This window comes from Hemitrygon akajei, chromosome 18, assembly GCF_048418815.1.
Source record: "Hemitrygon akajei chromosome 18, sHemAka1.3, whole genome shotgun sequence".
NCBI lineage: Eukaryota > Metazoa > Chordata > Chondrichthyes > Myliobatiformes > Dasyatidae > Hemitrygon > Hemitrygon akajei.
The window spans coordinates 32,055,371-32,079,638 of NC_133141.1; the positions used below are offsets into that span (position 1 = coordinate 32,055,371).

The following is a 24,268-nucleotide window of genomic DNA, read 5'->3' on the forward strand; positions in this document are numbered from 1 at the left end:
TCACTCTATAACTGACCCTGGGAGTGTGTGATGGGACAGTGTGGAGGGAGATTCACTCTATAACTGACCCTGGGAGTGTGTGATGGGACAGAGTGGAGGGAGCTTCACTCTATAACTGACCCTGGGAGTGTGTGATGGGACAGTGTGGAGGGAGATTCACTCTGTGTCTGATCCTGGGAGTGTGCGATGGGACAGTGTGGAGGGAGATTCACTGTGTCTGACCCTGGGATTGTGTGATGGGACGGTGTGGAGGGAGATTCACTCTGTGTCTGACCCTGGGAGTGTGTGATGGGATGGTGTGGAGGGAGATTCACTCTGTGTCTGACCTCATGAGTGTGTGATGGGACAGTGTGGAGGGAGCTTCACTCTGTGTCTGACCCTGGGGTTGTGTGATGGGACGGTGTTGAGGGAGATTCACTCTCTGTCTGACCCAAGGAGTGTGTGATGGGACGGTGGAGGGAGTTTCACTCTGTGTCTGACCCCGGGAGTGTGTGATGGGATGGTGTGGAGGGAGATTCACTCTATAACTGACCCTGGGAGTGTGTGATGGGACAATGTGGAGGGAGATTCACTCTATAACTGACCCTGGGAGTGTGTGATGGGACAATGTGGAGGGAGATTCACTCTATAACTGACCCTGGGAGTGTGTGATGGGATGGTGTGGAGGGAGCTTCACTCTGTGTCTGACCCTGGGAGTGTGTGATGGGACAGTGTGGAGGGAGCTTCACTCTGTGTCTGACCCTGGGAGTGTGTGATGGGACCGTGTGGAGGGAGATTCACTCTATAACTGACCCTGGGAGTGTGTGATGGGATGGTGTGGAGGGAGATTCACTCTGTGTCTGACCTCATGAGTGTGTGATGGGACAGTGTGGAGGGAGCTTCACTCTGTGTCTGACGCTGGGAGTGTGTGATGGGATGGGGTGGAGGGAGATTTACTCTTTGTCTGACCCTGGGATTGTGTGATGGGACGGTGTTGAGGGAGATTCACTCTCTGTCTGACCCAAGGAGTGTGTGATGGGACGGTGTGGAGGGAGCTTTACTCTGTGTCTGACCCTGGGAGTGTGTGATGGGACAGTGTGGAGGGAGATTCACTCTGTGTCTGACCCTGGGATTGTGTGATGAGACAGTGTGGAGGGAGCTTCACTCTGTATCTGATCCTGGGAGTGTGTGATGGGACAGTGTGGAGGGAGCTTCACTCTGTGTCTGACCCTGGGAGTGTGTGATGGGATGGGGTGGAGGGAGATTCACTCTGTGTCTGACACCGGGAGTGTGTGATGGGATGTTGTGGAGGGAGATTCCCTCTGTGTCTGACCCTGGGAGTGTGCGATGGGACAGTGTGGAGGGAGATTCACTCTGTGTCTGACCCTGGGATTGTGTGATCGGACGGTGTGGAGGGAGATTCACTCTGTGTCTGACCCTGGGAGTGTGTGATGGGAAGTTGTGGAGGGAGATTCACTCTGTGTCTGACCCTGGGAGTGTGTGATGGGATGGTGTGGAGGGAGCTTCACTCTGTGTCTGATCCTGGGAGTGTGTGATGGGATGGTGTGGAGGGAGATTCACTCTGTGTTTGACACTGGGAGTGTATGATGGGACAGTGTGGAGGGAGCTTCACTCTGTGTCTGACCCTGGGAGTGTGTGATGGGACGGTGTGGAGGGAGATTCACTCTGTGTCTGACCCTGGGAGTGTGCGATGGGACAGTGTGGAGGGAGCTTCACTCTGTGTCTGATCCTGGAAGTATGTGATGAGACAGTGTGGAGGGAGATTCACTCTGTGTCTGACCCTGGGAGTGTGTGATGGGATGGGGTGAAGGGAGATTCACTTTGTGTCTGACCCTGGGAGTGTGTGATGGGACAGTGTGGAGGGAGATTCACTCTGTGTCTGACCCCGGGAGTGTGTGATGGGACGGTGTGGAGGGAGATTCACTCTCTGTCTGACCCAAGGAGTGTGTGATGGGACGGTGTGGAGGGAGCTTTACTCTGTGTCTGACCCTGGGAGTGTGTGATGGGACAGTGTGGAGGGAGATTCACTCTGTGTCTGACCCTGGGATTGTGTGATGAGACAGTGTGGAGGGAGCTTCACTCTGTGTCTGATCCTGGGAGTGTGTGATGGGACGGTGTGGAGGGAGATTCACTCTGTGTCTGACCCTGGGAGTGTGCGATGGGACAGTGTGGAGGGAGCTTCACTCTGTGTCTGATCCTGGAAGTATGTGATGAGACAGTGTGGAGGGAGATTCACTCTGTGTCTGACCCTGGGAGTGTGTGATGGGATGGGGTGAAGGGAGATTCACTTTGTGTCTGACCCTGGGAGTGTGTGATGGGACGGTGTGGAGGGAGATTTACTCTGTGTCTGACCCCGGGAGTGTGTGATGGGACGGTGTGGAGGGAGTTTCACTCTGTGTCTGACCCCGGGAGTGTGTGATGGGATGGTGTGGAGGGAGCTTCACTCTGTGTCTGATCCTGGAAGTATGTGATGAGACAGTGTGGAGGGAGATTCACTCTGTGTCTGACCCTGGGAGTGTGTGATGGGATGTTGTGGAGGGAGATTCACTCTGTGTCTGACCCCGGGAGTGTGTGATGGGATGGTGTGGAGGGAGATTCACTCTGTTTCTGACCCTGGGTGTGTGTAATGGGACAGTGTGGAGGGAGCTTCACTCTGTGTCTGACCCTGGGAGTATGTGATGGGACAGTGCAGAGGGAGATTCACTCTGTGTTTGTACGCTGCCTGTTTGCTGTGCCCTATGTGTGTATGTACTCTGATTGTGTGTGTGTTCTGACTTCCTTGAACAGGAAGTCTATGTTCCTGCTGCAATTTTAAGTCCGTTTTCAGAAACTGGCTAATCCGGTTATTTGGTTGACATGTTCAGCTTAGTTTAGTTGTTGATTGTGAAATCTCAAACCCTTGTGCCAAAATCTATATTTAGCTCAGCGGAAATGAAATATGAAATCTGCTTTATTACCTCATGACGGAGCAAAGGGCTGTAGTTACTCTCACTCTCACATAGTGACATTCACACATACAAAGAACAGGGAACATTACAGAACAGGTCTAGGCTCTTCGACCCACGCTATCTGTTTCAAATACAGTTCCGAATTAAAATAAATCTTTTCTGCCTCCACAATGTCCTTACCTCTTCGTTCCCTGCACATCCACATTTCTGGCTAAGAGCCTCTTAAACACCTCAGTCATATCTCCCTCTCCCACCACCCCAGGCGGCATATTCCAGGCACCCACCACCCTCAGTGAAGGGAACAAAACATCTCCTTTGGACTTACTCTCCCCCATGTTTAACACATGCCCTCTGGTATTGGACAGTTCGACCCTGGAGGGAACCTCTCATGACCTTATAAATCTCTATCAGGTACATCTATAAACCGCAGCGTCCATCACTCCAGAGAAAACAGCCCAAGTTTGTCCAGCCTCTCCTTGTAGCCAATGCATCAATTGCTCTGTACGTGAGCACAAGAACCTGCAAAGTTGTGGACACAGCTCAGCACATCACAGAAGCCAGCCTCCCCTCCACGGACTCTATCTACACTTCTCACTGCCTCAGTAAAGAAGCCAGCATCATCAAATACCCACCCACCCCGGACGTTCTCTCTCCTCCCCCCATCAGACTTGAGGGCAGCTTCTACCCTGCTGTTATCAGACTATTGAATGGTCCTTTAGTAAGCTGAGATGGACTCTTGACCTCACAATCTACCGTGTTATGACCTTGCACCTTATTGTCTGCCTGCTCTGTACTTTCTCTGAGACTGTGACACTTTATTCTGCATTCTGTTATTGCTTTACCTTGTTCTATCTCAATGCACTGTGTGATGATCTGATCTGTGTGAAGAGTGTGCAAGACAAATTTTTCACTTCGCCTCAGTAAGTGTGACAGTAGTAAACCAATTGTAATTCCTCTAATCCAGGAAGCATACTGGTGAATCTTTTCCGAAGCTCCCACCTTGCGCTCTTAATCTGTCTTTGCAGCCTTGCACACTCGCTCTCAAATATTTTGCTCTCCAAAAGAGAGTTTGAAAGAAAGAGTGAGGGGGCAGGAATGGGGGGAGGGGAAGAGGATGAGAATGGAGTGGGGGTGGATTGAGGGAGGGAAGGAGGGAAAGGACGTTTGCTGTTCCTGGGAGGGAACAGATGAGCTGAAGAGCCTTGGTAATAGGCTTCCCTCCTTGACCCACTGCTCTCATCATCAGGATCACTAACCACACTCGAGCGTCTGGTGCACAAGGATGGACCTGCGGATTGATCAGTTGTATGGGAATGGGGGTGAGCAGTCCCCCCACCGTCCGGAGACAGTTATCACCCCCCACCCCCTCTACATGCCGCTCCCAAAACAACAGATACAGGTCAGTGGAATCCCATGATATGCTTGCCTGTACCTCCCCTCCCTGTGTATGTATGTGTCTCTGCATCTCCCTCTGTTTGGATTTTCCTTCCCTCTATAACCCCACCCTCCTACCCCTGTACCTCTGCATCCACACTTGCATGTACCTACCGACCCTCCTCCACCCACCTCTATCTTCCCTCCGTCCTCTGCCTGTACTTCAGCACCCTACCGAAATCTTCCCACCCTCCCTCATCTACCTGCACCTCTCTCTGTACCTGTGCATTTTGTCTCTGCCTCTACCTTTGTACCCTCCCCCGTCTGTGCCTCCCCTCCCTCCTTCACCTGCACCTCCTCACCCTGTCACTGGCAGTGTCTCCATACCATCCTTCGCCTGTGCCTCCCCCTCCTCCCTCCACCTGAGCCTACACTCCCTCCTCTGCCTGTACCTCCGCTTGTTCCTCTGCACCCTCGCTCCGTCTGCACCTGCCCTCACTCAGCCTGTGAATGCCTCTGCCTGTTCCCCACTGCAACCTACCACTTCTTTGCCTGTACCTCACCTTTACCTGTACCTTCCCTCTGTCTGTCAATCCACCTGTAATGAACTCCTCCTGCACTCCCACCGCCTTCTCGTCACTCTCTCCCTCTCCCCCACCTCCCTCATTCCCCTCCTCGCTGACGGGTCTCTCACTCTCTCTGTTCCAGGGCCCGGACATGAGATGTGACCAACAGGGGGGCTCATCCCATGGGAAACCCCGACAGTTACGGAACAAGGACCAAGGGAAGCAAAGTAAGAGGGAGTGGTAGTGGGGCAGGGCAGGGAGGGAGGGGAGGGGAGGGTGGAGGAAGTGGGAGGGAGAAGAGAAAGGGAGAGTAAGAGTGTGGGGGGAGAGAGGATGAGAGAGGGCGAAAGGTAGGGGGGAACAGGGAGGGAGAGAGGAGTAAGAGAAGGTAGAGGCAAGACTGGGAGGGAAAGAATGTCAGGGCAGCGAGGAAAGAGGGAGGGGAGAAGTGGGATGGAGTGAGAGAGGTGTAGGGAAGGGAGTGGCTTACAGAGACAGGAAGGGGTGTAGGTGACAGAGATGTGGTGTAGGAAAGGGTTACAGAAGATATGCATCTCTCTGGTTCCGTCGGCTGAGAGGGGAAATTTCACTATTGACTTGAAACATTCCCTTCTCTGCAAAATTTTTAAATCAGTCCCACTTCCCTGGTCCAAAAATAAATTAAACCATCAAGGCACAGGCATTGCCCCTTCTCCTTGCTGCCCCTGGGAAGAAAGATACCAACTGTCCACTGTATAGATGCCTCTCATAATCTTATAAACCTCTCTCAGTTCTCCCCTCAGCCTTCGCTGCTCCAGAGAAAACAGCCCAAGTTTGTCCAACCTTTCCATATAGCTCATGCCCTCTAATCCTGGCAGCATCCTGGTGAACCTCTTCAGTAAAGCCTCTTCAAAGCCCCCACACCCTTCCTGTAATGGGGCGACCAGAACTGTACTCAATACTCCAGATATGGCCTGAGCAGAGTTTTATAGACCTGCAACATAACTTCCTGACTCTACAGCCCGATAGCGTGTTCTACGCACCTGTTACTCTCTATAAAAAAAAAACAAATTCTGACTTTCCCCCTATACTTTCCTTCAATCACCTTAAAGTTATGTCCTTTTGTATCAGCCATTTCTACTCAATCTATGTCTCTTATCATCTTACACACCTTTATCAAGTCACCTCTCATCCTCCTTCGATCCAGAGAGAAAATCCTTAGCTCACTCAGCCTATTCTCATAAGACATGCTGTCTAGTCTAGGCAGCATCCTCGTGAATCTCATGTGCATCCTCTCTGACATTCTTCCTATAATGAAGTGACCAGAACTGAACACAATACTTTGAGTGTGGTCTAATCAGGGTTTTATTGAGCTACAACATTACCTTGTGGCTCTTGAACTCAGTCCCCCGACTAATGAAGCACACTACACGCCTCCTTAACAACCCTATCAACTTGCATGGTAATTTTGAGGGATCTAGGGATGTGAACTCCCAAGATCCCTCTGTCCCTCCACACTGCGAAAAGTCCTGCCATTAATGCTGAACTTCACTCTTCACATTTTTCCAGGTTGAACTCCATCTGCCACTTCTCAGCCCAGCTCTGCATCCTGTCAATGCCCCATTGTAACCTAAGATAATCTTCTACAACTCCATCAACCTTCATGTCATCTGCACTTCCCTATCCAAGTCATTTATACAAGTCTCAAAGAGCAGAGGTCTTGGAACAGATTCCAGTGGAGCACCAACCTCCAGGCCAAAAATGCTTAAGCTACAACCACCCTCTGCCTTCTGTGGGCAAACCAATTGTGAATTCACACAGCCAGGTTTCCCTGGATCCCATGCCTCCTGACATTCTGAATGAGCTTGTAGTGTACAGTGCCAGTGATCGGGGTTCAATTCATGCCGCTGTCTGTAAGGAGTTTGTATGCTCTGTGAGTTTGTGACCTTGTAGGTTTCCTCTGGGTCTCTGTATTCCTTGTGCATTCCAAAGTCATATGGGTTAGGATTAAGTTGTGGGCATGCTGTTGGGGCCGAAAAAATGTGGGGACGCCTGCGAGCTGCCCCCAGCGCATCCTCAGGACTCTGGTCGTTGACGCAAATCAGACATTTCACTGTGATTCGATGTTAAATTAGTTTTATCTGAGAACTGGGCGGAAGGGGTGGGGGATAAAAACCCCGGCTGAGTGAAGGACGCTCCTCTTGTTGTTGCCCACAGGTACGGGGGCAAGCACTGCGGTGAAACAGAGGCTCCAGGAGTTCGTGTTGAAGAAGCAGGAGGCAGCACTGAAGAACACAGTCCTGCTGACGGCGACACAGAGCAGCGTCACATACAGGTGAGGTCAATCGCCCAGTGTACGCAAGAGGACTGGGGCAGTACATTTCTTTGGGGCCCTCTCTGGGCAGGCAGACATCTCAAAAGTACGGGGGTCTGAAGATGCACACACAACATTTAAGGACCAGTTCTATTTTGCTTTCTTTTTGCACTATCTATCTATTGATTTATTATAATATACTCTTCTTGGAATTTATAGTAATTTTTAATATATTGCATTGTAGTGCTGCCGCAAACCAAGAAATTTCATGACGTATGTCAATGATAAACCTGATTTTGAATTAGATTTCTTATCACTGACTCTTACGATGTGATATTTTTGTTTTGTGGCAGCAGTTCAGTGCAAATATATTAAAAGTACTATAAATTATTGTAACACTTACCCAACAGGCTGGTATATGTCTAGGGGAAAAAGAGATCCAGCCACACACCAACCCCACCTCCCGTACACGCAGGTGCTGTGAGAATCGAGTTTATGCCTCGCGCCCGCCAACAGTATCAAACCCACAACAAATACCGATATGAAATACACTTTAAAGAGTTTACTAAAATTAAAAGAGTATTAGGCAATACAATATATATGTATACAAGGAAAGAAAAAAACAAAAGGCGCCAACTTATCAAAGTTCAGTCAGTGTAGTGCACATCGTAGGAGCTCAATCAACGAATCATCCGACAGCCACGTCGTCACCCCTGGGACCACACGGTGGTCTTACGAGCCGTCTAGCGCCAGTCGCGGTGGTCCTACGAGCCGTCCAGCGCCCGTCCACCTTCCTCGTCCGTCCCTCCTGCCGACTCCCTTCACCCCCAAGCCCGCACAACCCCTCCCCAAGTTCCCAGCCTCACAAAACACAATAACATTCCCCATTGATTAACAAATGAATACAATTACCATATCAGCCATTCTAAAGCGAAACAACAGCAAGAGAAACTTTTAACAGACAAAGAAGCATTCCTACTCGTAACAAACCAAAGAAGCCCTTTTTAGTAACATGCACAGGACATTGTACATTCTCTCCCCACCAGCAAATGTTATGCCCTCATGGCATTACTAGAGTTCCCCAAAGCTTCTTGCAACACACAAAACCCCACCCAGGTGCAGAAAGCAGTGACATAACTACCTAGAGCAGTAGACATCACACTGGCACGGGGTCCTACCAGCCCATCTGGAATAGAGGCGTGGGCACCCGGTGGTCCCCTGGCTGATCTCTGGGAACGTGTTCCTCCAGAGGCTCCAGTCCGTTCCCTCACTGAGCCTCTCCTAAGTTTCCCGACACCTCCCCCTTCTTAGTCGCAGGGGGGCTTGTCCTCCGCGGAACTCCTGGTCTCTCACAATCCCACCTAAAGTGTCCCTCCTCTCCACAGCTATAGCACACCCTCGGCCGCCCACAGTCCCGCCTGAAATGCCCCTCTTTCCCACAGTTAAAGCACACGCTGCCTGCCGCCCCTCCTCTCCCAGGACGACTCCCACTCCCAACCCACGGCACTGGTCGCCCCTGAGAGTGGGTACCTCCCCTGTCCCTCCCCTCCAGAGGGGATTCTGTACCCCTCGGTGGGTTGTCATTCCTCCACCCAGCCACCACTTCCTGTATCGCTGAGGATCGCTCCCGTAGGCCCGCGCCCCTTTTCCGCCCCAACGCTCTCTCTTCCTCCCGCACCTCTCTAATCAGTTGCCCGAACGATGGAGGAGGGCCTTTCCTATAAGCCTGCCGAATAGTCCACGCCACCTTGTCCTCCTCCAGAGAGCCACTGAATAACTGACTCATCCTCACGCTAGCCACGTCAGGCGCCTTCACTACCCCCCGGCGCCGCAGCCCCGAGAGCATCCCCTCCATCCTAAATATGTACTCGGAGAGCTTTTCCCCTCTCCATTGTTCCAGGCGTTGGAACTCTGCTAAAAGCAGCCAGGGTTCCCCTGACAACCCAAACGCTCCCTCCAAAACTTCTATACATTCCTCCACTGAGGCCCCAGACTTTTCAGCTTTCCACTCCCAAACTGTTTTGGCTGCTAAACCCCTCAAACTTCCCACCAATCGCTGCCTCTTCTCCTCCTCCGAGCCTGGCCACTCCCCTAACATCAAGGATGTATGCTCGATCCAGGTCTCATAGTCCACCTCCCCGTCTAGAGTAGGCTTGGCTCCGGAGGGCACCCCCAGCTTCAGCCGTGGCCTCTTGGCCATTCCCACCAGGGAGTTAAGTGCGGCTGCCAGCTCCGAGGCTTCCCCTCTACCTGGGGGGGCGGGGCCTAGTCACGACTCCCTCCTCCCTTTGCTAGTGCCTGCCACCTCTCCGAGGTTTTCCTCTAGCTCTAGCTCCTCCTCCGGTGTCTCCTCATCCTCATCCTCAGAGACGGTGTGGAGCCCCCACAGCCCCTCCTCCCCCGGTACACTGACCGTCGCCGGCAGTTCCAACGTCCTGACGTCAGCACTCGTACTAACCAACACCCAGCTAGACTCCATCTCTTTACCACACCGTCTAGCTACCAATTCTACCTGCCCCATACCCTTCACCAAACTTAACCCCTGCACTAACGCGTCTCCTGAAACTCGAAAATCCACTCCGCTCACTACGCATGCGTACTGTACCGGTACACGTTCAAATCCGCACCAGTGAACAATTTTATCTCACTCCATCCTCGCTCACTACCTGCGCGATTCCACAGCCCCCTGACAATCCAATCCCGGATGAGCCCCCACAAATGTAACACTTACCCAACAGGCTGGTATATGTCTAGGGGAAAAAGAGATCCAGCCACACACCAACCCACCTCCCATACACGCAGGTGCTGTGAGAATCGCGTTTATGCCTCGCGCCCGCCAACAGTATCAAACCCACAACAAATACCGATATGAAATACACTTTAAAGAGTTTACTAAAATTAAAAGAGTATTAGGCAACACAATATATATATATATACAAGAAAAAAAAAGGCGCCAACTTATCAAAGTTCAGTCAGTTTAGTGCACTCGGTGGAGCTCAATCAATGAATCATCCGACAGCCACGTCGTCACCCCGGGACCACCGGGCAAATCTCTCCCCACCACTGAGCACATTTACATGGAGCGCTGGCACAAGAAAGCAGCATCCATCATCAAGGGCCCCCACCATCCAGGCCATGTTCTGTTCTCACTGCTGCCATCGGGGCAGGAGATACAGGAGCCTTAGGTCCCACACCACCAGGTTCAGGAACAGTTATAACCCTACAACCGTCAAGCTCCTGAATTGGTGTGGATAACTTCACTCACCACAACTCTGAACTGATTCCACAACAAACAGCTCACTGATTCAAAGACTCTTCGACTCATGTTCTCAGTATTATTGATTTACTATTTTTCCTTTTTTATTTGAACAATTTGTCTTCTTTCGCACTTTGGTTATTTGTCAGTATTTGTTTATGTAAAGTTTTTCATAAATTCTATTGTATTTCTTTATTTTTCTGTAAATGCCTGCAGGTAAATGGATCTCAAGCTAGTATTGGTAACATATATATATTTTGATAATAAATTTACTTTGAAACTTTGATGAGATGGACTCTTGACCTCACAATCTACCTTGTGGCCTTGCACCTTATTGTCTGCCTGCACTGCACTTTCTCTGTGACGCTTCATTCTGCATTCAACATACTGATGTGGTTAAATGATCTGTATGGGTGGCATGCAAACGAAGTTTTTCTCTGTAGCTCGGTATGTGTGACAATAATAAACCAATTTACCCTCTCTCTCTTCCCCTTCACCTCTCTCTCCTTCCCCCACACTCTCCCCCTCCCCTCTCACCCTTCCCCTCTCCCTCTATTCCCACTCTGCTCCTCTCTCCCCATTCTCTTCTCCACTCCCCTTTAATCCCCTCTCTCTGTGGTCCCTCTTTCCTCCAATTTCCTTCAACTCCCTCTCTCTCCACCATTCTCCTCCCCCTCCTCCCCCCCCACTGCCTCTCTCCATACTCCCTTCCTCTCCACTATCTCCCCTCCCTTCCACTCCCTTTCTTCCCCCCTCCTTCTCATCTCCTCCTCACTATCCCCTCCTCCCAAGCCCACCCTGGGGGATGGGTCCGCATTGACACGTCTAACCTTCACCCACCATCCCCGTGTCTTGCATCTCCCCCACCCTCACAGCCGTGAGATTCGGCCACCAGCCCAGGGATTGCATCAGGCACCCCCGCTCGGTCAGGGAACGTGGAGTGGAGACCCAGAGCAAGAGTTCCCACTGCGAAAGACAGGTCAGTGATCCCAACCCTACCCATTTTTCCACACTCCGCTTCCCCTCCCCAATCCCCATCTCCTCAGCCTTCATCCCTCACACAGCCTCCCCGTTCCACCTCCCTTGTCCCCCCTCCACACCTCCCCACTCAACCCCCTGAACCCAAACCCCTGCAGTCTCCCCACCCCAACCTTTACGAGGAACATCCAAGGGAGAGGAAGGGAGTGGCTAATCTGAGGGACGAGGGTGGGGAGAGAGACATCAGTCTCAGATCTTTGTGTGATGGTTTCCTTACAGGAACTGTTCTGTTGCTCCCTCTGTCCATCTCTATCACCTTCTGTCTGTCTCTGTCTTTCCCTCGGATGTCTCTCCCTCCTCACTCACCCCATCTCTCACTCCCCACTTTCTTTCTGTCTTCTCTGACCTCTCGCTCCCTGCATCCTCTCTCTGCTGTCTCTTTCTCATCTCTCTCTCACATTATCTCTCCGCTCTGTCTCTTTCTCTGTATTTCTCCAGCTCTCTCTCCCTCTTTCTAATAATCTCTCTTCTCTTTTCCTCTCCCTTCCTCCCCTCTCTCAGCCACACTCTCTCTCCTCCCTTGGTCTCTTACCTCCTTCTTACCAACCCCTCCCCCAATCACTGACAGCTTCCGGAACATTCTCTTTCAGCCTCGGAGCCCAACCTGAAGGTGCGGCTGAAGCTGAGGTCTCGGGGGTCCGAGCGAAGGAACAGCCCCCTCCTCTGTCGCAAGGACAGCGCTCCTGCAGGGCTCGGGGGCAGGAGCAGAGACGCCCTGGGTGAGGGGGAGGAGAGATGGGGGGGAGAGGAGAGAGCGGGAGGGGGATTGGGTGTTGAGAGGGGGAAGGTGGAGAAGGGAGGCAGGGAGAGAGGTGAGTAGAAAGGGGGTGAAGGTGGGAGAGATAGGGAGGGGTGAAGAGGGGAGGGGCATGAGTGAGGGGTAGGGGCAGTGAGATGGGCAGAGTGGGGAATGAGGGGAGGAGAGGTAAGGGAGAGAGAAGGAAGATGGGGGAGAGGGAAAGGGGACAGTGGGAGGGAGGATGAGCAGAAGAGGGGAGGAAGGAGAGGTGCAGAGGGTGGAGAGGGGGAGAGTGGAGTGGGGGTGAGGGTGGGAAGGGAGTGAGAGTGTGTGTCTGTGCTTGTGGTGTGTGTGTGAGTATGAGTGAATGTGTGTCTGAGTATGTACGAGGTGTCTGCCCGTGTGTGTGAGTGTGTACATGTGTGCATGAGTGTGTGTGCTTGTGCGTGAGAGAGTGTGTGTATCTGTGTGTTTGTGTATACCCCACCTCCTCTCATTATTTCTCACTTAGACTCTCGCTCGCTCCCTCCCTCCCTGGAGCAGATACATCTTACAGCGCCAGTAGACCAACCCTGAAATCAAACTCTCCACAGGACACTGGTCACACCCCAGCACCAGAGGTAGGTCCCTCAGCACCATGTACCATGAACAACTACTCTACTTGTGTTGCCACCCGCAGGGAGCGAAGGACTTGGACACCAAAATCCCTTTGTATTTCCAATGCCGTTAAGGGTCCTGTCCCTTTAATTTCGAATACAGAACATAAAGCAGCCAGCATAATTAAAGACCCTTACCTACCCTGAACATTCTCTCTTCTCACAACCCTCCCTTTGGGTAGAAGATACAAAAACCTGAAAGCATGATCCACCAGGCTTGAGGACAGCTTCTACCCCAGTATGATCAGACTATTGAACAGTCCCCTAGTACAATAAGATGGACTGTTGATCTCACAATCTACTTCATCATGGCCCTCACACCTTATTGTCTGCCTGCTCTGCTCTGTACTTTCTCTGTAACTGTGACATTTTATTCTGCATTCTGTTATTGTTTTACCTTGTTCTACCTCCGTGATGATCTGATCTGTGTGAACAGTATGTAAGACAAGCTTTTCACTGTATCTCAGTACATGTGACAATAATAAACCAATTCCAACTCCAATGGAACACAGAACAGTACAGCATGGGAACAGGCCCTTCAGGCCACAGTGTTGTGCTGAACTAGTTAAACTAGTAACTAAATGCCTAACTAAACTAACGCCTTCCACCTATATTTTTCCACCCATATCTGTACCTGATCTATTTCCCGCTGTATTCTTTGGCAATCTACCCTGTCTACAGTACCACTGTGTGTCATCTGCAAACTCACTAACCCACCCACCTACATTTTCATCCAGGTCATTTATATACATCACAAACAGCAGAGGTCCCAGTACAGATCCCTACGGAACACCACTAATCACAGACCTCCAGCTAGAATAAGTCCTTCAACCATTAGCCTCCGTCTTCTATTGGCAAGCCAGTTCTGAATCCAGGGTGCGATGCAATTCCTTGCTTGTGTGAAGATCACAGTGTAAACAGCATTCATGGTAATGATAACTGCAACACTAAATGACCGCATAGGTTGAGAGTGCAGTGAAGAAGGTAAATGGCATGCTTGCCCTTATTAGTCAAGACAGTGAGTCCAAGGGTCGGGAAATTACTTTGTGGCTGGATAAATCTCTGATCAGGCCGCATCTGAAGTATTGCATTCAGTTCTGATCATCATAGGAAGGGTGTGGGGGCTTTGGAGAGAGTACGGAAGAGGTTTACCAGGATGCTGCCTGGATTAGAGGGCATGAGCTATGAAGAGAGTTTGGACAAACTTCAGTTGTTTTCTCTGGAGCGGCGGAGGCTGAGGGGAGACCTGATCGATGCTTATAAAATTATGAGGGCATAGATAGAGAGCTGGTGTCTTTCTTCCACTGGGTCAAAATGTGTAATACTATAGGGCATACATTTAAGGTGAAAGGGGGTAAATTTAAAGGAGATATGCAGGGCAAGTTATTTTTAAACAGTGCTGGAATATCGTGTGTGGTTTTGGTTGCCTTTGGTTGAAGCTGGAAAGAGTGCAGACGAGATTCACAAGGACGTTGTCAGGAGTCAAGGGACTGAGTCACGGTGAGAGGTTGAACTGGTTGTGTCTTTATTCCTTGGAGCATAGGAGACTGAGGGGTGAACTTATGGAGGTGCATAAAACCATGAGGGGCACTGATAGAGTGAGTGTGCTCAGTCTTTTCCCCCAGGGTTGGGGAATCAAGAACCAGGGGGCACAGGTTCAAGATGAGAGGGGCATGACTTAATAAGGGCCTGAAGGGCAACTTTGTCATCCAGAAGCAGGTACATTAATGACATTTAAAAGATTCTTGGACAGGTACTTGGATAGGAAAGAGTTAGTGGGATATGCGGGTAAATGGGACTTGGTTTGGCATGGATGGGTTGAAGAGCCTGTTTCTGTGCTGTGTGACTCTGTCACCCCTTTTACCTGCCAGCTCTTGGCCAACCCTTCTTCCCCTTACCTCTTTACGCTGGCTATCCACTACTCCTTTAGACTTGATGAAAGGTCTCAACTGTCCGTCTCAGTCCACAGACCCAATGACAGGACATCAGAGACACAACATACACAAGGAAAACATAAATTACTCACAATTTTTATAATAAAGAATTAGAACAAAAACCAAGTCCATTGTAGTGCAGAGTGGTCACGGTGTTGCTGTACTGAGGTGGTGATCAGGGTTGTGCCGGTTGGTTCAGGAACCGAATGTTTGAAGGGAAGTAGCTGTTCCTGAACCTGGTGATGTGGGACTTCAGGCTTCTGTACCTCCTGCCCGATGGGAGCTGTGAGAAGATGGGATGGCCCGGATGGTGGGGATCTCTGATGATGGACGTTGCCTTCTTGAGGCAGCACCTCCTGTAGACACTGCCGATGGTGGGGAGGGATGTGTCCGTAATATATTAGACAGAGTCCACGACTCTCTGCAGCTTCTTACATTCCTGCACGTTCGAATTGCAGTATCAGACCGTTATGAAATCAGTCAGGACAACTCCAACAGTATATCTGTAGCAGTTTGTTAGTGTGTTTGGTGACAAGTCAAACCTCTTTACCCCCTAAGAAAGTAATGACACTTTTGCCTTTCAGTGAAGTCTCCTGTTTCTCCACTGTGATGTCCCCCCCACCACCAGCATCTCACCTTTCTCCACTCCACAGATCAACCATATGCTGTTGCAGGAGGATTCTCTCATCTCCCTGTCCCTCCTGTCTACTCTGCCCTGCCCAACATTTCCCAGGGGGGCTGCCTACAGAGCCTAGGTCCAAAGTGAGTGCTGGCAGCAGAGGTTGGGGAACACCCAATCTCCCTGAGAGGGTGGGGCTGGGTAAGCGGTTCACAATATCGGGGGGCTATGAAGGGTCTAAGTTGAGGGTTGTCCCATGCTCTGTGGGCTTAGGGTTTTGAGGTTAAAAGGGTTGCTGGAGCACAATTAGGCCATTTAGCCCATTAAGTCAGCCCTGCCATTTCATCATGGCTGATTTATTAAACCCCATTCTCCTGCCTTCTCCTTGTAACCTTTGATGCCCTTATTAATCAAGAACCTATCAACCTCCACTTTAAATATACCCAGTCACTTGGCATCCATGATCATCTGTAGCAATTAACTCCACAGAAATTCCTCTTCATCTCTGTTCTTAAGGGATGTCCCTCTATTCTGTGGCTGTGTCCTCCCGTCCAGGACTCACCCACTATAGGAAACACCTTCTCCACGTCCAGCTCTATCTAGACTTTCAATATTCAATAGGTAATGAAATCCTCCCTCATTCTTCTAAATTCCAGTGAGTACAGGCCCAGAGCCATCAAATACTCCTCATATGTTAACCATTTCATTCCCAGGATCAATTTCACAAACCTCCTCTGGACCCTCTCAATACCAACACATTCTTTCTTAGATACGGGGCCCAAACTGCTCACAATACTCCAAGTGTGGTCTGCTTTATAAAGCCTCAGCATTACATCCTTACTCATATTTTAACCCTCTTGAAATGAACGCTAACATTATATTTGCCTTCCTCACCACCGACTCAATCTGCAAGTTAACCTTTAGGGAATCTGGCGTGAGGACTCCCAAGTCCCTGAGTTCACTCCATTTATTTCTTCTACCAAAGTGCACGACCACACACTTCCCGACATTATATTCCATCTGCCACTTCTTTACCCATTCTCCTTCTGCAGACTCCCTGCTTCCTCAACACCATCTGCCCCTTCACCTATCCTTGATTTTTGGAGTTGAGGGGATCCTGGATTGAATCCTCAGCTTCAGGGGATCAGATCCCAGAGTTTCTGGGATGAATCCCCTCAGTTTTGGGGAAACACCCTCCCAGTGGGATGGGGGTGGGGGGGTTGAATATGGGAGTGTATCTGTTGTGCTGTTTGGAAACGAGCATTCACCTCCCATCTTTTGTCTCCCTATTCCCCTACCCTTCTCTCTCCCTCCTCTCTCTCCCAACTCTCCTCTTCCCTCTCCCCTCATTCTCTCACACCTCTCTTCCCCCCCAACCCCCAAGAAGCCGGTTGGTCAGACTGAGGGGGCAAAGTTGCTGGGGTTCCCGAGTCCAGTCACCCCTGTCCCCTTCCACCCGTTCCACCTGCACCGTCTCCCCTTCCTGGAGTCGGCTCTCACCCACCGTGTTTTGCTGCCTGGTGAGTGGGGAGGGGTGGCAGAGGGGTTGGTGGGTGCGGTGATGGGAGGGGAGGAGGGTGTGTGGAGGAAAGTGGAGATATTGGGGTAGGGAAGGAGAGCAGAGGGGTGGGGGAAGGGGTTACAGAGATGGGGGTTAAGGTGGGGTTGGGGGAGAAGGTGTTCACATGTGGGGAGAGGGAGGGGGAAGAAGGGAGGGCTTGGGGGACAGTGGAGGGCAAAGCGAAGGGAGTGAACTGGTGGGGTAGTGGAGGGGCTGAGGGATCAGAAAGGGAGGAGCAGGAATTCCCAGGGCCGGGGTGTGTACGTCTGATGAAGTCCCCAGCATGAACACTGCGCTAACCCTCTTCCCCTCCTGGCCCCGCAGCAGTAGCGGGGCTGCCTCCCCCCTACGGGGTGGTGCCAAGCATGGCGCCGTTGGTCCACGGCCAACCCCGGACTCACCGGCCGCTGGGACGGACACAGTCTGCCCCCCTGCCCCGGGACCCCAGGGCTGCTCAGCAGCAGCTGCACCAACAGAGGCAGCACCGGCAGTTCCTGCAGCAGCTGAGGGAGCACACTCAACTGAGCCAGGTGAGTGAGCGCAACAGGCGACCGCGAACTCCTGTGTCCACCGGTGATGCTCGGGGGGTGGAGAGCTTCGAGTTCCTAGGAGTGAACATCACCAACTGCCCATCCTGGTCCAACCACGTAGGCATCACAGCCAAGAAGCTCGCCAATGTCTCTAATTCCTCAGGAGGGCAAAGAAATTCAACACATCCCCATCGGCCCTCACCATTTTTTATTGATGCACCTTAGAAAGCATCCTGTCTGGATGCACAACGGTTTGGTGTGACAACCACTCTGCCTGTGACCGGTAGAAACCAGGGAGAGCTGTGGGCACAGCTCAGCACATCACAGAAACCAGCCTCCCCTCCATGGACTCTGTCTACACTTCTCACTGTCTCAGTGAAGCAGCCCGAATAATCAAAGACTCCGCCCACCCCAGACGTTCTCTCTTCTCAGGCACCTCTCCACTGTACCCCACTGTAATCAGACCATTGAACAGTCCCCTAGTATGATGCCTTATTATGATCTTGCACCAAATTGTCTACCTGCACTGGACTTTCTGTGTAGCTATTACACTTTATTCTGCATTCTGTTATTGTTTTACCTTGTTCTACCTCGATACACTGTGTAATGATCTGATCTGAATGAACAGTGTGCAAGGCATGTTTTCATTGTATCTCGGAACATGTGACAATAATAAACCAATTCCAATACCCCACTCACACCGCCACCTCCACCCCCCCTGAACTCCTGCCCTTAGCTGATGAGAAAACACAGCTGCAGCCTGGGGACAGACAGCATGGAGTGGGAGATGAGACGGAAGCCAAGAGTCAAACCCCAGGTCAGACACAGAGTGAATCTCACTCCACACTGTCCCATCACACACTCCCAGGGTCAGACACAGAGTGAATCTCCCTCCATACTGTCCCATCATACACTCCTAGGGTCAGACACAGAGTGAAGCTCCCTCCACACTGTCCCATCACACACTCCCGGGGTCAGACACAGAGTGAATCTCCCTCCACACTGTCCCATCACACACTCCCAGGGTCAGACACAGAGTGAATCTCCCTCCACACTGTCCCATCACACACTCCCAGGGTCAGACACAGTGAATTTACCTCCACACTGTCCCATCACACTCTCCCAGGGTCAGACAGAGAGTGAATCTCCCTCCACACTGTCCCATCACACACTCCCAGGGTCAGACACAGAGTGAATCTCCCTCCACAATGTACCATCACACACTCCCAGGGTCAGACACAGAGTGAATCTCCCTCCACACTGTCCCATCACACACTCCCGGTGTCAGACACAGAGTGAATCTCCCTCCACACCATCCCATCACACACTCCCTGGGTCAGACACAGAGGGAATCTCCCTCCACACTGTCCCCATCAGACATTCCTAGGGTCAGACATAGAGCTAAGCTCCCTCCTCTTTGTTATATGAACTCGTTTCACCTTGTTTATCAGAATGAGAATGTGTTGTCTCCTGTTCTGTAGCGCCTTCTTCTCCGTGATCAGTCTCGGACTTTGGATTCTATTGGGATGCAGGCGGAAAGCCTGGGCTTCAGATGCCCAGGTGTGGGGCACCGACCACTTTCCAGAGCTCAATCTTCACCCGCCTCAACCTCAATACCTACCCCTACTCCTACCCCTGAAGCCGTGGCACAGTCTACTTGTAGCACAGGTGAGGGAATTGAAGGAGGAATGTAAGGGAAAAGGGTGGGGGAAGAAGGCTTGGAGGGTGATAGCTGGGGAGGAAATGGAGGAGGGGAAGGAAGGTGTGAAGGAGGAGGGAGGGGTAAGGGTCAAGGTAAGACCAGGAGAGGAAGTAGTGAGGGAAGGAAGTGGAGGGGCAGAGATGGGGAGGAAGTGTTGGTGGGAGGCTCAGGGGATGAAGAAGGTAAGAGTGAGGGAGAGGAGAGGAGGGAGATATCAAGGTAGGTGGAAGTGAGGAAGGGAGGGAGGAAGAGGGGAAGTGCTGTAGGAATGCAGAGTAAGAGAAGGGTAAGGGATGAAGAAGGAGCAGGAGAAGTGGTAATAAGGGAGGGGTAAGAGTGAGGCAGAGGAGATGGAGGAAAATTTGGAAGGAGACCAATGAGATGGAGGAAGATTGGGTGTGGGAAGGGAGGAGGAGGAAGAGGGAAAGGATGGCAAGGAAGGGGAGAGGAGGGAGCAAATGAGTGAGGGGTTCAGTTGTGGGAGGGAAGAGAAGAAGTGAGTTGGAGGTGAAAATGGAAAGTGAGTGAAGAGATGGAGGGAGATTATGCTGTGGAAGGGGATGAGGGAGGAGAGAGGTGGGAAATGAGGAGGGTGAGAGGAGGGTGGGGAAGGGAGGAGGAGGGAGAGTGGGAGAAAAGGAGGGGAGTCACGGAACCAGTTGAAAGGAGAGAAGGGAGGACAGTCTGGGACAGAGGGATGAAGAGACGGAAGGAAGGAGGGACAGGTGGAGCAAGAGGTGTACAGGGTGACACTAACCTTATAATCCCCCCAACTTCTCCCAACTCCCAGGCCTGGTGTATGAGCCCCTGATGCTGAAACACCAGTGTCCATGCGGTGGGGGGCAGCATCCAGAACATCCCGGCCGGATCCAGAGCATCTGGTCCCGACTCCAGGAGACTGGCCTGAGAAGCCAGTGTCAGGTAGGGAAGGAGGGAAGGGTGAGGAGAGGGGAGGAAGTTGAGGGGAAGGAGACAGGTAAAGCAGAGGAGAGGGGAATAGGGGAGGGGGGGGAATGGGAGGAAGGGTAATGAGGGAGAGAGAGGAGGAAGGAGGGAGGTGAGGGGGAGGGAGAGAGGGAACAAGGAGAGAGCAAAGGAAGAGATGACAAAGGGGAACGAGGGGGTGTAGGGCGGGGAGGAAGTTGGGTGTGAGTTGAGGGAACGAGCGAGTGAGGGAGGAACAGGATGAGGCGCTGGTGGGAAGGGGGAGTGGGGGTGGGACAGGGAGGGTGAAGGAGGGAGTAAGGATGGGAGAGGATGGGGCTGGGGAGAGTCAGTGTGCATTTGGAATGGAAAAGGAAGGTTTGAGATATTCCTAACCACTGCTGTCATTCCCTCCCACCTGTCGACCCTCGCACTCTCCTTCCCTTCACTCCATCTCTCCACATGACCCACTCAAACCCCTCCACCCTTCCCACCCATGCTCTGCCCTTCCTGGGACAGGTGGTCCGAGGAAGGAAGGCCACCCTGGAGGAGCTGCAGACAGTCCACACAGAGACCCATGTATTCGCATTTGGAACCAGCCCCCTCAGTCGGCTGAAGGAGGACCACAGGAAATTCATGGGTAACCACTGTCTCTGGCAGATGCCGCCTCATACTCAGTTGGGCAGCAAAGTAGAGAGGGTGGATGTGCTGGTTTGGCGTTGGTAGAGGGGGTATAGGAGGGCAGATACAAAAATTGGGAGGGGAGTGTGAATGACCTCTCCTACCACATTACCTCTCCACCGTCTACAGGTCAGGAGTGTGATGGAACACTCCCCACTTGCCTGGGTGGAGTTAGTCCATGCACTCCACATCCACCACATTACCTCTCCACCGTCTACAGGTCAGGAGTGTGATGGAACACTCCCCACTTGCCCAGGTGGAGTTAGTCCATGTACTCCACATCCACCACATTACCTCTCCACTGTCTACAGGTCAGGAGTGTGATGGAACCCTCTCCACTTGCCCGGGTGGAGTTAGTCCATGCACTCCACATCCACCACATTACCTCTCCACCGTCTACAGGTCAGGAGTGTGATGGAACACTCCCCACTTGCCCGGGGGAGTTCAAGATTATGTTCATCATTGTGGTCGCATAAACAGCACAGTACATTACAAACATAAATTACATAAACTTAAATTGTCAAAAACTAAAGAAAAGACTAAAGATAACACTTTCGGGCGGTACAGTAGCGCAGCAGTTAGCATAACTGTTATAGCATTATCAGCCCAGTTTCAACTCCTATCGCTGCCTTTAAGAAGTTTTTATTTTTTCCTCGGGACTCTGTGGGCTTCCTCCTGGTGCTCCGGTTTCCTCCCATATTTTCAAGACATGCAGGTTAGTCAGTTATTTGGTGACATGGGTGTAATTGGTTGGCGTGGGTTTGTTGTATCTCTAAATATAACAACAGCAATACAAGTTCAAGGAAATCAATTTCACAGTAGTGTTTGGGATTTTCACGTGGGCTCAAGAACTTGGTGGCAGTGGGGAAGAAGCTTGTTGAACCTTGAGGCTCCTGTACCTCCAGCGTCCAGAAGGGGGCGTAGCCCAAATGGTGAAGGTCTATGAGGATGGGCACCTGCTTCTTGAGACCCTGCCTCCTGAGGATGTCTGTGATGTTGGGGAGGTTTGTGCCTGTGATGGAGCTGACTGGGTCTACAACCCTCTGCAGCCTCTTGTGATCCTCTGCATTGGAGACTCCACACCAGACGGTGATGCACCCAGTCAGAATGCTCTCCACTGTACAGCTGTAGGAGTTGGTCAGAGTCTGTAATGACATGCCAAATATTTCTCTCCACTCTCTTCATCTTTCTCTCTGTCCTCCAGGAATACGCTCACAGCCAACTCTAATGATGTTACCATGTGGCGGTTTTGGAGTAAGTATATCACTCAGAGTTTTGGGATACTGAGACCCATCTGCCCATCTATTCCTGCCTGCCTCGATGTTGGCCCGACACCTCTCTCCATCTGTGACCTCCTTCCCTCTCCTACATCACTCCCCATCTCTGTGACCTACTCCCTCCCCTACACCCGTCCCCATCTGTGACCCCCTTCCCCTCCCCATCTCTGTGACCCCCTTCCCTCTCCTACACCCCTCCCCATCTCTGTGACCCCTCCCTCCCCTACACCACTCCCCATCTCTGTGACCCCCTCCCTCCCCTACACCCATCCCCATCTCTGTGACCCCCTCCCTCCCCTACACCCATCCCCATCTGTGTGACCCCCTCCCTCCCCTACACCCATCCCCATCTCTGTGACCCCCTTCCCTCTCCTACACCCCTCCCCATCTCTGTGACCCCCTTCCCTCTCCTACACCCCTCCCCATCTCTGTGACCCCTCCCTCCCCTACACCACTCCCCATCTCTGTGACCCCCTCCCTCCCCTACACCCATCCCCATCTGTGTGACTCGCTCCCTCAACCTACACACCTCCCTGTTTATGTTGTATTTACCTCCTCTTTGTCCTGGGGTTCACAAGTAAAAGACGTGGAGATGTCGGCCTTGTCAGCAGTGGTTAGCATCAGAGGGACTGAGGGATTTGGGTCCAAGCTGACCCAAGTAGAGACGGTGTTAAAGAAGGCATATGGTATGTTTGCCTTCAGCGCTGAGTTCAAGAATTGGGAAGTCATGTTGCAACTGTATAAGACATTAGTATTGTGTGCAGTTCTGGTCACCCTATTACAGGAAGGGTGTGGAGGCTTTGGAGAGGGAGCAGAGGAGATTTGCCAGGATGCTGCCTGGATTAGAGGGCATGAGCTACAAGGAGAGGCTGGACAAACTTGAGCTGTTTTCTCTGGAGCAGCAGAGGCTTGAGGGGAGGCCTGATCGAGGTTTATAAAATTATGAGAAGCATCGATTGAGTAGACAGTTGGTATCCTTATACGTCCAGAGCCGAAATGTCTAATAACAGGAGAATGCATTAAGGTGAGAGGGGGCAAGTTTAAAGGAGATGTGAGGGGGATTTTTTTTTAACACAGAGAATCTGGTGTCTGGAATGTGCCATCTGGGGTGGTGGTGGAGGTAGATATAATAAGAGGCATTTAAAAGGCTCTTAGACAGACACATTGATATGCAGGGAATGGAGGGATGTAGACATAAGGGATTGGTTGAGTTTGGTGTTCAATACTTCATTTAATTATTCCAGCATATCATGATGTTCTCAAACCCGTGAACACTACCTCACTATTCCTTATTTTGTTTTACTAATTTTTTATTTCAGAATCAGGTTTATCATCAGACATATGATAGGATGTTTGCTGTTTTGTGGGAGCAGTACAGTGCAAGGACATAAAATCACTATAAATTGCAAACATAAATCGTGCAAGAAGAGGAATATTGAATTAGTGTTCATGGGTTCATTCTGTTCAGAAATCTGATGGTGGAGGGGAAGAAGCTGTTCCTAAAATGTAGAATCTGTGTCTTCAGGCTCTGTACCTTCTCCCTGATGGGATATGGACATTGTGTAGACAGAAGGGATTGGCTTAATTTGGCATAATGGTCAGTACAGGTATTGTGGGACGAAGTACCTTTTCCTTTGCTGTAGTTTTCTGTGTTCTACAAGGAGCTGAGTCCATGTTGTAAACTCTGTCATGTTGACCACTCCCAGGTAGACAGGGACAGCGTGTGGAATGAGGCACACTCATCAAATGCTGCCAGAATGGCGGTGGGATGTGTCATCGAGCTGGCTCTCAGAGTGGCGAGGGGCGATCTCCAGGTAACACATGTCGATGTTCCAGTTCCATGGGAGTGCAGACGGTGGGAGTAAGTGGGGAAGGGTGGATCATTTTGGGAGTGCGGAGGGTGGAAACAGGAAGGGATGGGACTGTTGCGACCCGGGTTGTGTTGGGTTTCAGTATTTTGTGCTCCGGTGCTCCCCTAACCTCACCTTTCCCCTTCCAGAACGGGTTTGCTGTTGTCCGACCTCCGGGACATCACGCTGAACAGTCAGCCGCCATGTGAGTTTACCTTGACTTGGAGATAGGTGTTAATTCATTCTCTTTCTCACCCTGTCTCTCCCTATCCCTATCTCTTTCTCCCACTGTCTGTCACCCTTACAAACACCAAGGTGCA

General features: G+C 51.3%; 1 protein-coding gene across 5 annotated transcripts in view; it reads left to right on the forward strand.

Moving 5' to 3' along the window:
- LOC140741260 (histone deacetylase 4-like) overlaps positions 1 to 24,268 on the forward strand; it is a 52,973-nt gene that overhangs the window by 11,845 nt on the left and 16,860 nt on the right. Inside the window, exons 2-15 of one of the 5 annotated variants that reach the window (XM_073071250.1) lie at positions 4,195 to 4,347; positions 5,031 to 5,115; positions 7,085 to 7,202; positions 11,313 to 11,416; positions 12,066 to 12,194; positions 12,755 to 12,834; positions 16,808 to 16,943; positions 17,312 to 17,514; positions 18,996 to 19,182; positions 20,007 to 20,137; positions 20,660 to 20,780; positions 22,026 to 22,075; positions 23,805 to 23,912; positions 24,098 to 24,153. In XM_073071250.1, coding sequence (XP_072927351.1) covers positions 4,231 to 4,347; positions 5,031 to 5,115; positions 7,085 to 7,202; positions 11,313 to 11,416; positions 12,066 to 12,194; positions 12,755 to 12,834; positions 16,808 to 16,943; positions 17,312 to 17,514; positions 18,996 to 19,182; positions 20,007 to 20,137; positions 20,660 to 20,780; positions 22,026 to 22,075; positions 23,805 to 23,912; positions 24,098 to 24,153 — 1,625 coding nt within the window. In that variant the 5' untranslated portion in view covers positions 4,195 to 4,230. Of the gene's footprint in view, positions 1 to 4,194; positions 4,348 to 5,030; positions 5,116 to 7,084; positions 7,203 to 11,312; positions 11,417 to 12,065; positions 12,195 to 12,754; positions 12,835 to 16,807; positions 16,944 to 17,308; positions 17,515 to 18,995; positions 19,183 to 20,006; positions 20,138 to 20,659; positions 20,781 to 22,025; positions 22,076 to 23,804; positions 23,913 to 24,097; positions 24,154 to 24,268 lie in introns of all 5 variants that reach the window. The other 4 variants (XM_073071247.1, XM_073071249.1, XM_073071248.1 and 1 more) reach the window with 4 other exon arrangements.